The sequence below is a fragment of the Vigna unguiculata genome, chromosome 5, assembly GCF_037176805.1.
Source record: "Vigna unguiculata cultivar grain cowpea cultivar isolate G323 ecotype 2 chromosome 5, ASM3717680v1, whole genome shotgun sequence".
Lineage (NCBI taxonomy): Eukaryota > Viridiplantae > Streptophyta > Magnoliopsida > Fabales > Fabaceae > Vigna > Vigna unguiculata.
In genome coordinates, this window is record NC_140796.1 from 9439774 (window position 1) to 9453828 (window position 14055).

The 14055-nt window shown below is 26.6% G+C and overlaps 1 protein-coding gene and 1 long non-coding RNA gene across 2 annotated transcripts; one reads left to right on the forward strand and one right to left on the reverse strand.

Annotated features, from left to right (window-relative positions):
- The first annotated feature begins 6532 nt into the window (after window positions 1–6532).
- On the forward strand, window positions 6533–9309 carry LOC114185823 (ferritin, chloroplastic). The gene is made up of 8 exons (XM_028073755.2): window positions 6533–6954; window positions 7744–7827; window positions 7925–7985; window positions 8098–8185; window positions 8305–8366; window positions 8462–8527; window positions 8910–8973; window positions 9077–9309. Exons 1-8 carry the CDS (start codon window positions 6662–6664, stop codon window positions 9112–9114), a joined length of 756 nt encoding a protein of 251 aa, XP_027929556.1. The 5' UTR covers window positions 6533–6661; the 3' UTR covers window positions 9115–9309.
- A 922-nt stretch (window positions 9310–10231) lies between these two features.
- On the reverse strand, window positions 10232–10741 carry LOC114185833 (uncharacterized). The gene is made up of 2 exons (XR_003604904.2): window positions 10589–10741; window positions 10232–10501 (listed from the first exon to the last, which is right to left on the reverse strand). It is a non-coding gene; the product is annotated as an uncharacterized LOC114185833 (long non-coding RNA).
- Between the last annotated feature and the right edge of the window lie 3314 nt (window positions 10742–14055).

Below are 14055 nucleotides of genomic sequence, written 5' to 3' on the forward strand. Positions count from 1 at the left end.
ATTAAGACAAAATAAATAAATATTTCAATATGAAAGAGAAAGAATAGAACGTAAGACATAAAACACATAAGTCCAATTCTTATCCTAATACCAATATTTTATTTGAGGTATTTTGCTCTTTGAATCTATTATAGTTCAATAGTTAACTTAACATAAGCTTAGTTTCTTAAAACTGAACTATTTTATAATACAGTTCAATTATTATTATGAATAATTTAGTATATTTTCGTTTAATATAGTACAATTAACTATAGTTTAGTATAGTTTAGTAAATTATGCCCAACCCTACTTTCTTTTATCAGTAAATAACCTTTTAAGGTACGAGATTGAGTTATAGATACTCAAAGTCTAAGATAAAACTAAAGATCCTCATTTTTTTTTATAATCAAGCTAGTGATGCCCTTGGCTTGAAATAAAGCTAAACATATTTTTTATTTGTTAATAAAAATTAATAAAAGAATGAGATCAAGTTAAAAATCTCAAGGTGGACATATTAAAGATATTTAAATTATAAAATGAGTTAGAAATGTTTCAAGTAGGATGGTAGAGTCAGTCTGATCCATTTTGGCCTACCAAATACAAGCTGGATCGAACTCACCTACCATAACAAAACGAGACAGAAAGTATAACACGTCTCGTCATAAGACGGATTGACCTGCCATTTTTAATTTTTTTGTAACGTTAATTGTATATATACTTAGAAATAAGTATTTAAAGCATATTTAATCATATACATATTTTATAAGGTTTGAATTGATTACTTAATATTTTTAATTGGATAAATTAAAATAATTATTACATTTACATGTTAAATTACTCTATTATAACTAATAATTGAAATTTAATTTGTAAGTGTTAATGATTTAAATATAATAGTATTACATATTTAAAAAAAATATAATATAAAAATTTAAATCTTTTTAATTATTTTTATTTTATTTTTAATTTAAAAGAAAAGGCAAAATGGGTTAGTGGGTTAAAGGCGGGATAGTTGTCTTTGGCCCACCAATTTGGCAAGTTAGGCAATTCGGGACAAAACAAGTCGACAAGTTAAACATTGCAATCTGATTTATCCCATTTTGACGGACTAACTCGTGAGCCAAACTCCATTTTGACATTCCTAATTTTAGACATGAGTTAAATTACATATGCTAAAATTATATGAAGTCAAATTAGAAATACTCAAGATTATCAATTTCAAGATAATCTCATACTTGACTTATCGAAAAAATTGTACTTTAAAGTTATCGAATAAATTAAAATATCTATTTGACATAATGTGTATTCCTTAACATAACCAATTCTAAGGGAAAATCATAATAAAGTAGTGTGTCTAACACAACTAGATAATAATTTATATATCACACTTACAAATAAGGATTGAATGTTCATGATTAAAATCGTGTGAAATGGAATTCATGTTAACTTTGTAAATCACGTTTGATATAGAAATCATTTGAGTGATTGTTTAGAAAAATCATATTCTTCTTAATTAATATCTTTAGTAATCATTGGTCCTTTTCAATTATATTTGCTTAACTTTTTGTAATTTTTTCTAATATTAAAATTTAGAAAGTTGAGGCTTTTCACCATGAAATCCTACTTTTAGGTGTTCCTTAATTTTTTCACTCATGATTGTCTTGATTTACTTATAACCTTTGATATGACTTAAAACATTCTTCATTTGAGTGATTGTTTCAATAGTCTTAAAGTCCATGTGGCTCAACATTCCACATTAAAATACACCATGTTAATATTTTAGAAATTATTTTAATATGTTTTAAAATTTCAAAAGGTTAAATTACTTTTTGGTCTCTCTATTTGTCATGAAATTTCAGTTTGGTCCTCATTTTTTTAAAAATGACTCAATTTAGTCATCACCGTTAACTTTGATCAGACGACGTTAAAGTCAATGCCATGTGTCAATTTCTGGTTTTTTGAATTTTTTAAATATTTTTTAAATATTTTTTTAATTTTAATTTTTGACACGTGGCACTTAACAGTTGTGCCACGTGTCAAAGTGACTCAATTTGGTTCCTATATTTGTTTTTAGTTTCAATTTAGTCTCAATTTTTGTAAAAATGAACCAATATTGTCCCTCCTTAAATTGACACTCAATTTAATCTTTGTATACAACTTAGTGATGATATTCTTAATAAAATTGACGTTTTTATTAAATATTTGTAGAAATATTTTTAAATAATTTTTTTTAGTTTTATTATTAAACAAAGTTAAACCCCAAACTTAATTAACAATTTTGTCATCATATATAAAGACATCAAGTGTATCATATTATACAAACTTAATGAAGATTAAAAATCAAATAACTTGTCACACATAAGTTTAGGAACTAAATTTCAAGTTCAAAACAAAACCAAAGTCTAATGTTTTTGTGTAGAATTTAAAGTTAATTTAAAATATTTATAGAAATTTAATAAAAACGTTAATTTTAGTAAGAATATCTCCATAAAATTTATAAAAAAGAAAATTTAGTATCAATTTAAGGAAGGACAATATTACTTCATTTTTACAAAAATTGGGACTAAATTGAAACTAAAAACAAATACAGGGACCAAATTGAGTCACTTTGACATATGGCACAACTATGAAGTGACACGTGTCAAAAATAAATAAATTAAAATTTAAAAATTTTAAAAATATTAAAAAAACCAGAAAATGACACGTGACATTGACTTTAACACCGTCTAGTCAAAGTTAACGGTGATGACCAAATTGAGTCATTTTTAAGAAAATGATGACTAAATTAAATAACGAAAAATTTGAGGACCAAACTGAATTTCATGACAAATAAAGAGATAAAAAGAATAATTTAACCATTTTAAAATTAGTGATCATTCATGTATTTTAAAAATACATAAGAAAAACAATAAAAAAAAAATCATAACAAAGAATCCAAAAAGTATGTGATTTCTTGAAGTTTGTGCTTATGCAAAATACATGCAACGAGTTATTCTAATTTCTAATTTCTAACTCTTAATCATATGTTTGGAGATTTTATTGGACGTTCTTCTCTATAAAATATTAAAAATATATTATATTAATATTTTAAATACTTTTTTAATATATTTTAAAATATTATTAAAACGTTAAAATTATTCATAATTAATGTATTATAAAGATAATATCACAAAAACACGTCTTCTTCGTAGTAATTTATTAAGTTATTGATTGTAGTATCCAAATTTAAAACCTTTTGGTATCCCACGCAGCATATCCAAATTTTTGGTAGACACTTGTAGTAATTCATCATAAAAATTCCATCTTTGTAATAATGTAGGCACTTAATATTAATAATTTTCCTTTTATTATACGTTAATATAAAATTTTCCTTTTAACGTCTTCCTTCTATAATAATGTACGAATTTAATGTTATTATTTATTCTTTTCCCTTCTATTAATTTATTAAGTTATTGCTTCGATAATCAGTTAATACATTAATTATCATTTTTATTTAAGTGATGAATGTATAATATTAACTTATTATTTTATTTGTATAATATTAAAATAATTTTAAAATTAATTATATTTTAAGTCTCTAATAAATTTAAAATTTTTTAATTTAGTCTTAATAAAAAAATTATCTATTAATTAATTAACAAATTTAAATTTTTCAATGGGTCTCTCTCTTGTTAAATTTTTATATTAAGTGAGTGATACGATTATTAGGTGAATCACGTGATTATCATGTTATCGTATCATATTGTTCATCTCGTTCATTTATCACATACGTTATTTTATTATTTTAAAATGTTAAAATTTATGATTTTATAATTTTAAAATTATAAGATTATAAAATTAAAAAATTAATGATTTTATAATTATAAAATTATAACATAATAAATTTTTAAAATCATAAATTATAAAATTATATGTGATAAAATTTTATAATAAAATACATTACTGAATAATCCATAGATCATAAAAATTCAATTCAGGATTTTTAAATTTATCATAGGATAATTAAGCCTAATTTTTAAAATGTTTTTTAAGTTGTAACTGTACTTATTTTAATTTAAAAAATTTGTTAAAAATTCGGACCGAGGACCCAAATTCTTATCTGGTCAAAATAAATCATAAATTCATATTTCCAAATACAAATCTAAATTCACATTGTGAATGGTATTTATAATAGAAAATGGTTATCTTGGTATTAAAGAAAACCGTAAAAACAAATATCCTTATATGATAATTGTTGTTAATTGAAAATATAAATTAACATTCACCCTTATGGTATCATTAGAGGAAAGGAAGAATTTAACAATAAGAATTTAATTTTTTTTCTTCTTTCATCTACTTTTCCAAAATGAACTCGAATATAACTGATTTTCATGTAATTAAACTACTTTTAATTATAAATTTAAAATTAAAAGCAAGTTAGTGTAGAATGAATTAATTCGAGTTGTTGTTTTTAAACTGTATAGTGCAAATTGCGTTGTCAAATTGATTCTCCTTGACAAGTTTTTATGTATTTCTTTTGACCGAATTAAAAAAAAATGTCTATGTTATTACAACTAATTTATAAGTATTAAATTGATAAACTAATTTATCAGTTCAAAAGGTGTTTGATAAAATTAGTTGATAAATATAAGTGATATATATAAATATAAGTGATATATATATATATATATTATATTATATTATATTATATTATATTATATTATATTATATTATGAATAAAAATTTAGTTTATAAAACAGTGTCATTATGTAATTATAATTATAATTTTTTTAAATAATTAATTTTTTATTAAAAATTCAATATTTTTATTTATTTTTTTAAATTTATATATTTTTTATTTATTTGAATAAGCCATTTTACTTAAATTATTTCATCTAATTTATATTAATTAAGTTTAATTATTTTTATTTCTATTTTTAATTTAAACTATTATTATATTATATATTTTCTTAGAATTTTTATTGTGTGCAGTTTTCACTTTTCATATTTCATCTTCAGTTTCTAACGTAAAATACTTTTTAATTTGAATTATATTAAAAAAATTAAAAAATTACTAAAAAATTAATATAATAGTTAATTGTACCTATAAAAACTTGAAAACACGTAATTTCAGATAAAAAAATAAAGACAATAAAAAAAGAACTAAAATAGTATACTTGAAAACAATTAAATAAACTAAAAATTATAAGACATAACTCATATAAATATTTAAAATAAATTATTTCAAATGTTTTCTATAAACAATTTTTTTATTAGTCAAATTAATTAAACCTCGATATATTTCTACAAGATGTTGGATTTTAATTATTGGATTAAATATGACCTAATTTTTAATTAGATTTAATTTTTTTTTTTTAGAAATTCTGGATAGTTTAAGCTACGTAGATTCAGTCAAATTAACTAAATAAGTTAAAAGTTAACTTAACTCTAATCATTCTTTCCTTAAACTATTAAAAGGGGACGTTGTAGACCTCGATATATTTCTACAAGATGTTGGTTTTAAATTATTGGATTAAATGTTACGTAATTTTTAATTAAATTTAGTTTTTTCGATTAGTTTTGGATGAATTTAATTTTTTTAATTAAATTTTATTAAATTTATTTGATATTTTTTCTTTGAAATATTGAATAAATTTAGTAAAATTTAATTAAAAAATAAATTTATGTATTTTTAAAAAATAAAAAATTAATATTAAAACATGTTTAATTCTTAATTAATTATGAAACTAACCTTTCTTTTATCATTTACTGTAATTTAAACAGTACGTTTTCATGTGTAAAAGTTATGATCGTCAGAGATCATGATTCTTTATTCTAAAATGTGATTTGATATAAGTAATTGTCAGAAACAATGATTCTTTGTTCTAAAATTTGATTTGATATAAGTAATTTTTGAATTGTTTAAATTAATTTGTTTTAAAATTACATAATATTGTGATCAAGAACCATAAACCGGTGAATCTTCTATATTTTACATGAAAATATATGCAATGGCATATGGCTATTACAGATCCAATTGACCTTTGCTTAAAATGAAAACATATCAAAGATTCAAACGTACATTAAGTTCACATAAATCAAGATTAATATTAATATTTACACATTCTTAAATCAGACCGTACTTATGTTAATTATTCCAAGATATATTTTACAATGATTCAATATTATAATATTAAAACTAATATATCGAAAAATAAATTTGAATCTAAACCATTTGATTACATAAGAATAGGTTACTGTTATATTATAAATTTGAATTCTATAAATTTAGAAAGTATTTAAAAAATGTAAAATAATTTATTGGTATAAGATGCTTGTGAGTTATAGTGGAAAACACCTGTCCCTACATTACCGAATGATGCCAACTATTATTACGTGGAAACAATATCTCCTTTATCTCTCCTTTCACACCTTCACCACGAGTTCGCCACACGCCCCTTTCGTCATCCAATCCTGACCGTCCACCTGTTTTTCATCCAACGATCCAAAATACAGATCTCACTTTTCCAAACTCCCAAAATACCCCTCTCTTCTCCTACATATACCTTCTTGTCCCACGCAAGCTTCACCACCACAACTCAGACCTCAATTCTTAGCCGCCATTGTCTCTTCTTCCTCCTTCTCCATTTCCTTTCCCTCTTTCTCAGCCTTTTTCGATTACCCATTTCGAGATTTTGATCTCATGGCCCTCGCTCCCTCTAAAGTTTCTCCCTTTTCAGGGTTATCCCTCACAGAAGCTGTTGGGGGAACCGTGAAAAACCCAACTTCTTCTGTTTCTTTGGGTTTTCTGAATAAGAAAGTGAAAAGCAGAAACCTTGGGGTTTCTGCCTCAACTGCGCCTCTCACTGGGGTGATCTTTGAACCCTTTGAGGAGGTTAAGAAGGAAGAGCTTGCTGTTCCCACTGCTCCACAGGTTTCGTTGGCTCGTCAGTATTATGCTGATGAGTGCGAATCTGCAATTAACGAGCAGATAAAGTGAGCACTTCTATGATTTTCACCTCTTTTTTTGATTAATTTTGGAGAAATTACTTGTGATTTTATTCTCTGTTTTTGTTATCTGTGAAGCTTTTTTTTACAAATCTGTTGCTCTGTTTTCTGTTTCCTGTTTAGAGAGATTTGTTTAAACAGATTGAAAAGGTTACGATTGACAGATAAGAACAGAAATAAAAAGCTTAAAACACTTTTTTAAGAGTCTTTGTTTTTGTTAATTTAAGCAGATCAAGCGATTATTTTAATATATGCTCTTCTAAAGTGAGTCTTTTGCATTATTGAGTATGATTGAACTTTTCCTTGTACTAGGACTTATAAATTAAAAACCACATGATTATTATAAGGACATGAGTGATAATCATTGATGTCATAAAAGAATCTAATACTTTATAGATCTTGTTCTGCGAGTTTTGATCCTGAAATATAAAAGGGTAAAAGATGTATATTATTGTTTTAAAATTGTCTTGAGCTTTTGTACTATAAAAATGGTGGTTTTGGTTTTTGCGGATCATTTCTGAGATGCGGTGGTTTTTGTCCCTAACTACTTCGAAATGAAGTACAAGATCTGGACAAAAGCAGTGATTTTTTACGATATCAGGACCAAAACCATCACTTTTAAAATATGTATTAAAAACAAATTTGATCAAATTTTGGGATGCTTAAAAACGCATTATTACTTCAAAGAACAAGAGTGAAATTTATGTAATTTTTTATTTGCTGCATCTAATACTGGTGCTCTGCTAAGAGTTTTTGCTCTTCGATTTTGTGTCACAGTGTGGAATACAATGCTTCCTATGTGTACCACTCCTTGTTTGCATACTTTGACAGGGACAACGTAGCTCTGAAGGGATTTGCCAAGTAACTAACACTAAACCCCTGGTGTCTTCTTTCTCTTAAAGTTTCTTTCATTTCTCAAACGGGTGTTCATTTCACGCGCTGTTATTGTTGAAAACAGGTTCTTCAAGGAATCTAGTGAAGAAGAAAGAGAGCATGCTGAAAAGCTTATGAAATACCAGGTTAAATTAATTTTATAGTTAACTGTTAACTCCTAATCATACAGCTAAAAGTAACTTCTCTAACGTTACATGACAATATACTGATATATATGGTTCTTGTTAAATTGTTTAGAACACTCGTGGTGGAAGAGTTGTTCTTCACCCCATCAAGAATGTACCTTCAGAATTTGAGCATGTGGAAAAGGGAGATGCATTATATGGTGAGCTCGCAGATTTAATTACTGTTTCAATGACTCTGTTATGTTCTGATGTATTGTGTGGTTTCTCATATGTTGTCAATGGAATATATATGTTGATTTTCCTCTATTTTTTTGTTTAGCAATGGAATTAGCTTTGTCTTTGGAGAAGTTGGTGAATGAGAAACTTCGGAGTGTGCACAGTGTAATGCGTCTATACTTTTCTGCATTTGGCTTTTGTTTTTCTGTTAATTATTTTTTCCTGTGGAACTCACAAATTATTTGTATTTGATCTAACAGGTGGCAGGGAGCAACAATGACCCTCAATTGGCAGACTTCATTGAAAGCGAGTTTTTGTCTGAACAGGTGAAACTCATATAAACTGCAGAGTGGTTGTAAATTCATTGAAATTTCGGCAATTAACAATATATATTAGAAAATTGAAAGAAATTTGCCAAAGAAGAGAGAAATATAGATGAACTGTGTGGTTTTTTTTTCCAAACTTTAACCTTTGTTCTTTTCTACAGCTTCTTAAAAAGCAAACCTGGACCACTAAATGGGTTTTTTTTAAATGTTTACCCTGAACAAAAAAAGAGGAAGACATCTACCTCAGGCTAATAAAAACAGAAAACCATTACATGTGTATCAGTTCAGTGAACGCTGAGCTTGATTTTTCAAGTTGAGACTGGATTTTGCTTATATTACCAAAGTGTGTGTTTAATAAAACATGTCTCTTTCTTTTGTACAGGTTGAATCAATTAAGAAGATATCAGAGTATGTGGCTCAACTGAGAAGGGTTGGAAAGGGTCACGGTATGTTTTGCTTCCATGATTTCTCATATTGATTGACAAAATTTGCCTTTGATGTACAAAATACCTATGGCTTCTACTTACATTTATGTTTTATGGCTTGCAGGTGTGTGGCACTTTGATCAAAGTCTGCTTCATGCTTGAACTTGAATAGTTTTTATTAGTCTTTGTTTACATTTGCTCTTCCATTACATTCCGGGCTGTTTTCTAATTTAGAAGTAGTAGTTAAAAGTTTTTCCTTTGTACTGAGGTGTAAGAACTTGTAGTTTGTGGTAGCAAGTATCATATGTAGAAGACTGCAGACATATTATGCAATAACATTTGATATCTGCTTTTCAATCGTCCCTCTCCAGTAAATTTGCCAATGGTTACTGTGACTTGATGCTGTGAAAATTCTCATAATCTTGATAATGAGGAATACTAGATCAAATTATATATATATATATATATATATATATATATATATATATATATATATAGATGTATTTATTTATTTTATGTATAACTTATTCCACTTAACAGGGGAATATTTTTGAAAACTTATATTCCAGATCGAAAGTTATGTTTTCATCTGTTAATGTCCTTAGGGATAAGGAATGACATTAAACGAATCTAAACACCCATCGTCTTCAATTAAAGGCCATCTGTCTAAGTACAAGTATCAAAAGCAGTAGTCTTCTTACTGATACTTATTAATTTACTTGAAAAGATATTAAAATGGTTCGAAACAAGCATAAATCTGTGCAAGGTTTTCAGAAGAAACTGATACACAATAGAAATGGCCAATTTGTATATTGGTAAACTGTAATTTGCACTGGCAACACCAATATTAACTTGATATATCACGCTGGCATTCAGAAGAATGCGTAGTTTATGTGATTTCTGCATCTTTTATGGAGCAGCTCTACTTTTCTGAAGGAAATGGATGGCAATGCTTTGGGCTATTTTTTGGTTTCTGTTCATCTGTTTTGTTGAACTATATTTGTCTTACAAAACATAATTTGGTGATATGTTTTGGTTTCCTGTTTAGTAATTCCCACACTAGGTTTCAAATGAAAGCAACATCAGGGTTGCTTTAAAACTATATAGTATGCAACTTGAATTTACAAACTCTAATGCAGACCTTTACTTCTGAAATGTAGACCCAAAATATAGACTAAAACTCAGCTGATACTGAATAATTCAAAAGTCTGATCATTCACTTTCACTTCCCTTGGAAACAGAATTAATGATGTGTGGGAAGAAGTAGACGCTGAAGGAGTGGAACTCGAAGAAAATTTGATTCCCCTTTCTCATACATCTATCTACCTATGATACTCTTTCATTAAACCTTTGGACTCATCCATCCGTCAAGAAAAAATCATCACCATTTAAATAACCACACAACAATATGAAGACATGTTGATTCTTTTCTTGTTACTTGTGTTTTGAGGAGAGGAAGACTCAATCATCTTCCACATAACTTGGATATCTGAGTATTCTCCACAAGACTCCATATCTTTATAAAGATTCAGAAGTCCATTTCTGTGTCCTGTGTTGAACTCCATAAATAAAAAAGCAATATCAAAGAAAAGTTAACTATGTGAATCACAGAATCTCAACTTCAAAGTAGTTTTACCTTTAGATTTGAACATGAAGTTTGAAGTGACTTTCAGAAGGATACTCTTAATTGGGTAGATAGACATCCTCTTGAAGTACCTCCAACCCTTCTTCCAGTTCCCCATTTTCTGGAGCAGATTGCTAGCTTTCTCTTCCTTGCACCCTCCATTTTATATGTGTGAACTATGCCCTTAAAAAAATAATGCAATGATTTCTAGCAAAACACCAAGATGAATCCTTCCATATAAGAAAGCAACAAATAAAAGACAAGGCCTTTTCTGTCCTTATTTAGTTTTCAATCTTCCATAAAGTATTAAAGACATTTGCTTGATTATCACATCAGAACTGTTACTATATTTCTACTGTCTAAAAGCTAAGATACTCATGCTTATGGTACTTCTTCAATATATCAGAAAAATAAGTCATGGTAAATTATCACAGGGTATGAAACATTATTTTCACTTTCTCATTAAATTTTACCAGAAATTGTAAGACTGTAGAAAAAAATGGATCTTTATAGTTTATGACAGATAATGCAGGTCAACAGTTATAAACAATGAGTTGGAGGAAATTGATTTGGACTTTGCTTCCCTACTTATTCAACTCACTAAATATTCTCAATCTAATTGCATCTATAAGCAAAACGGTGGGGTGTGGGCCCCTTTTGAAGCGGTTGGTTGGTTTATCTTCAATGTCTTTGTGTTTGTTTTTCACTTTCTCTGTACTTTTATGCACCAGAATAAAGATTTTCTTTATCAGTAAAATTGAATACATCCATAATAACTCAGACAACATGAGTTACCCTTAATCCAAAACAAAGATTTGATTTTTTATCAGAAACAGTTGCAGTTGGTAATGTTAATGATATTTTGGATGTTTGTTTAATTTTTTCATTTTTAACTCAATATAATATGATTCTGTAAAAGAAAACTGTGGAAGTAATTCTATGAAGATTGTTCTTATCTTAACAAGTTGTTGAGATTCAATTCATCTGATCTTTCTTTAAGAGAAATAAGATTTATTATTATTATTCCATGGAAGAGACTTAACATCCTCAGAGGTTGATATTAAAAGCCAAGGTTCTTGAATTGGCACAATTTAGTAGGACCATAAGAGTGGTTAATGTTTGAAGGGTCATTTGGATACTGTTTCAATCGCTTTCTGTGTATAGTTTAATTTTGGTGAGTGAAATTTAAAAAGTTAGACCGTGGCATGTTCAGGAGCTATTTTTTTGAGGTGTTTCAACCACTTGTTATGACATCTCACCAACATATATGGTTTGAATTTGAATTTATCTCTCTTGTTGTCTTTGTGTGTGTGTTTTATTTGGAGAGAGTGAAGATTGGAATATTTTTGGTGCATATTCTTGGTGTTTCAGATAACTTTCACTATTTTGTTTTCTGAATTGAGAAAAAAAAAATGGAAGGAATGAAATCGATTATAGCGTAAAGATGAGAAAGAGAGGTTCTCTTGATACAAACCTATCAATTAAAGATATTCAAATGTTTTTGTTTGTGGGTTCTTTACTTAGCTGGAATTGTTTATGGATTTTCTTACACTAGTTTTTATATGCAGATATAAACGTCCTGAGTAGTTATTTTCAAGTACAATTTTTCTACCGATTTTTTATACTGCTGAACATTACAAATATACTGTATTGATGTTTTCATAAGAAAATCTGCAGACATTATCAATTTTCTCAAAAAAAAAAATATTGTGGAAATTTTTGTATTTGCTGTAGAAAAATACTTAGGAGTTTTCTGTAGAGTTTAAAATATACTGCGTTTGAAAATGAATTAAGAAAGTCATTGTAACTAGATTTCTATATTTGTGAATGATTTTGAGATTCAAAGTGTTGAGCTCTTGAAGACCCATGCTAATCCTAGAACATAAAATATGGCTTAAAACTAGTTGACTTTTTGATGGATAAATGTAGCTGGGGAAGAGAAGGAATATTGTAAGTTGTAAATCTATTTTCACATTGAAAAAAGAAAAGAAATTCAAGAATGAGATTGTGGAAAATGTTAGAAAATTAGAAAGAAAATATAGCATTTGCATTCTTAGTTCATAAGTTGCTATTTGATGTGCAACATTAAGAAAGATAAAAAAAAAAGAATTTCAAATATAATAAAATGCATGTAGAGAGGTGGAAAAATTAATCTTTTCATTTCCTATCATTTGTGTTGCTAAAAATTTGTGATTGTTAAAAATATTTTTCTATATAGTTTCTTTTGTACATTTTCTTTTTTTCTCGATGTTTTTTTTATCGATGAAAATTTATGATTTAAATATGTTTTTAGTTTTAAACTTAAATATAAAATTGTAATTTTTTAATATTTAAACTTTGATATATTTTTATTTTTAAATTTAAAAATTAATAAATATAGTTTTTCTAATTTATGTGAATTTCTTTTACATATTAATGTTACATGATATTAGAGTATCACAAGTGGAAGAAAAATTTTATTATAAAAGAAAATTGTTTTTACACATTAAAAAGGGAGAAAATTAAGCTTAACAAAACAGGTCAACTTAAAGATAAAGTCAACAAAAGGTCAGGTCTATATAATTTTACCATAAAACTCTATCAAATTTGTATGTTGGTTTAGTGAAATCTATTACATGTATTGATCAAATTCCAATAGCCCAAGTAATTACCATGAGATTTAATTTGGTTGGAACCAATTGAACTAATTAAAGTTTGATTTTCATTGCGGAGTTGATTGGATGGACCTTGACAAATAAAAAATATACTTATTTGATAATTTGTAAACAAAATAAATTTTTAAAAAAATATACTTTCAAGATAAAACAATAACAGTTCAATTTTTTTTCTATACTAAATTTAAAATTTGTAATCTTTAAAATTTATTTCTTGTTTAGCATAGTTATTTTTATTAACCTATTTGGTTAACTTTTAGGATTTTTTTTTTCCCTAATTTCTCTTAATTTTATTTTATTTTCTCCTTCTTCCCTCTTATGACAATATGATTCCTTTTTATCTTTTTGTTTTATCTCTTGTTTACTTTTCATTTAATGATTTATCTTCTTTTTCTTTCTGCTGGTCATATTGTCATAAATAGAAATCTAAGATATGGTAATATGTGAGTAGAATGTAATGTTTGTTTCATTCGATTTTTAAAATTTAAAAGTGTGAATAAAAAGAATTATTTATAAATTATACTCAATGGTAAAAGATATAAAAAAGTTTAGATTTTTATTTAAAAGAAAATAAAAAGTCTTTGTAAAAAAAAAAAAAGAGCTTAAAAACTGAACTTAAATTAGATTTTATATTACATTACAAGCAATTATGGTTCTATTACAGAGAAACAACCTATCATAGGTAAAAGTTCACCATCCAAAATATGTAAATATGTGTTTAGATCATATCTGAACTCATATCTATAATTTAATCTTCTAATAATATCATATCATGTTAGGTATCACTAAGCTTCTCTCATCTCCACAGAATTCTCATTCATAAAC

Bases quoted from the DNA above. Each gene is read 5' to 3' on its own strand.
- LOC114185823 (XM_028073755.2), top strand. From the start codon at position 6,662: ATGGCCCTCGCTCCCTCTAAAGTTTCTCCCTTTTCAGGGTTATCCCTC. The intron at 6,955-7,743 runs GTGAGCACTTCT...TTTGTGTCACAG, and splicing joins GCAATTAACGAGCAGATAAA to TGTGGAATACAATGCTTCCT. The intron at 8,528-8,909 runs GTGAAACTCATA...TCTTTTGTACAG, and splicing joins GCGAGTTTTTGTCTGAACAG to GTTGAATCAATTAAGAAGAT.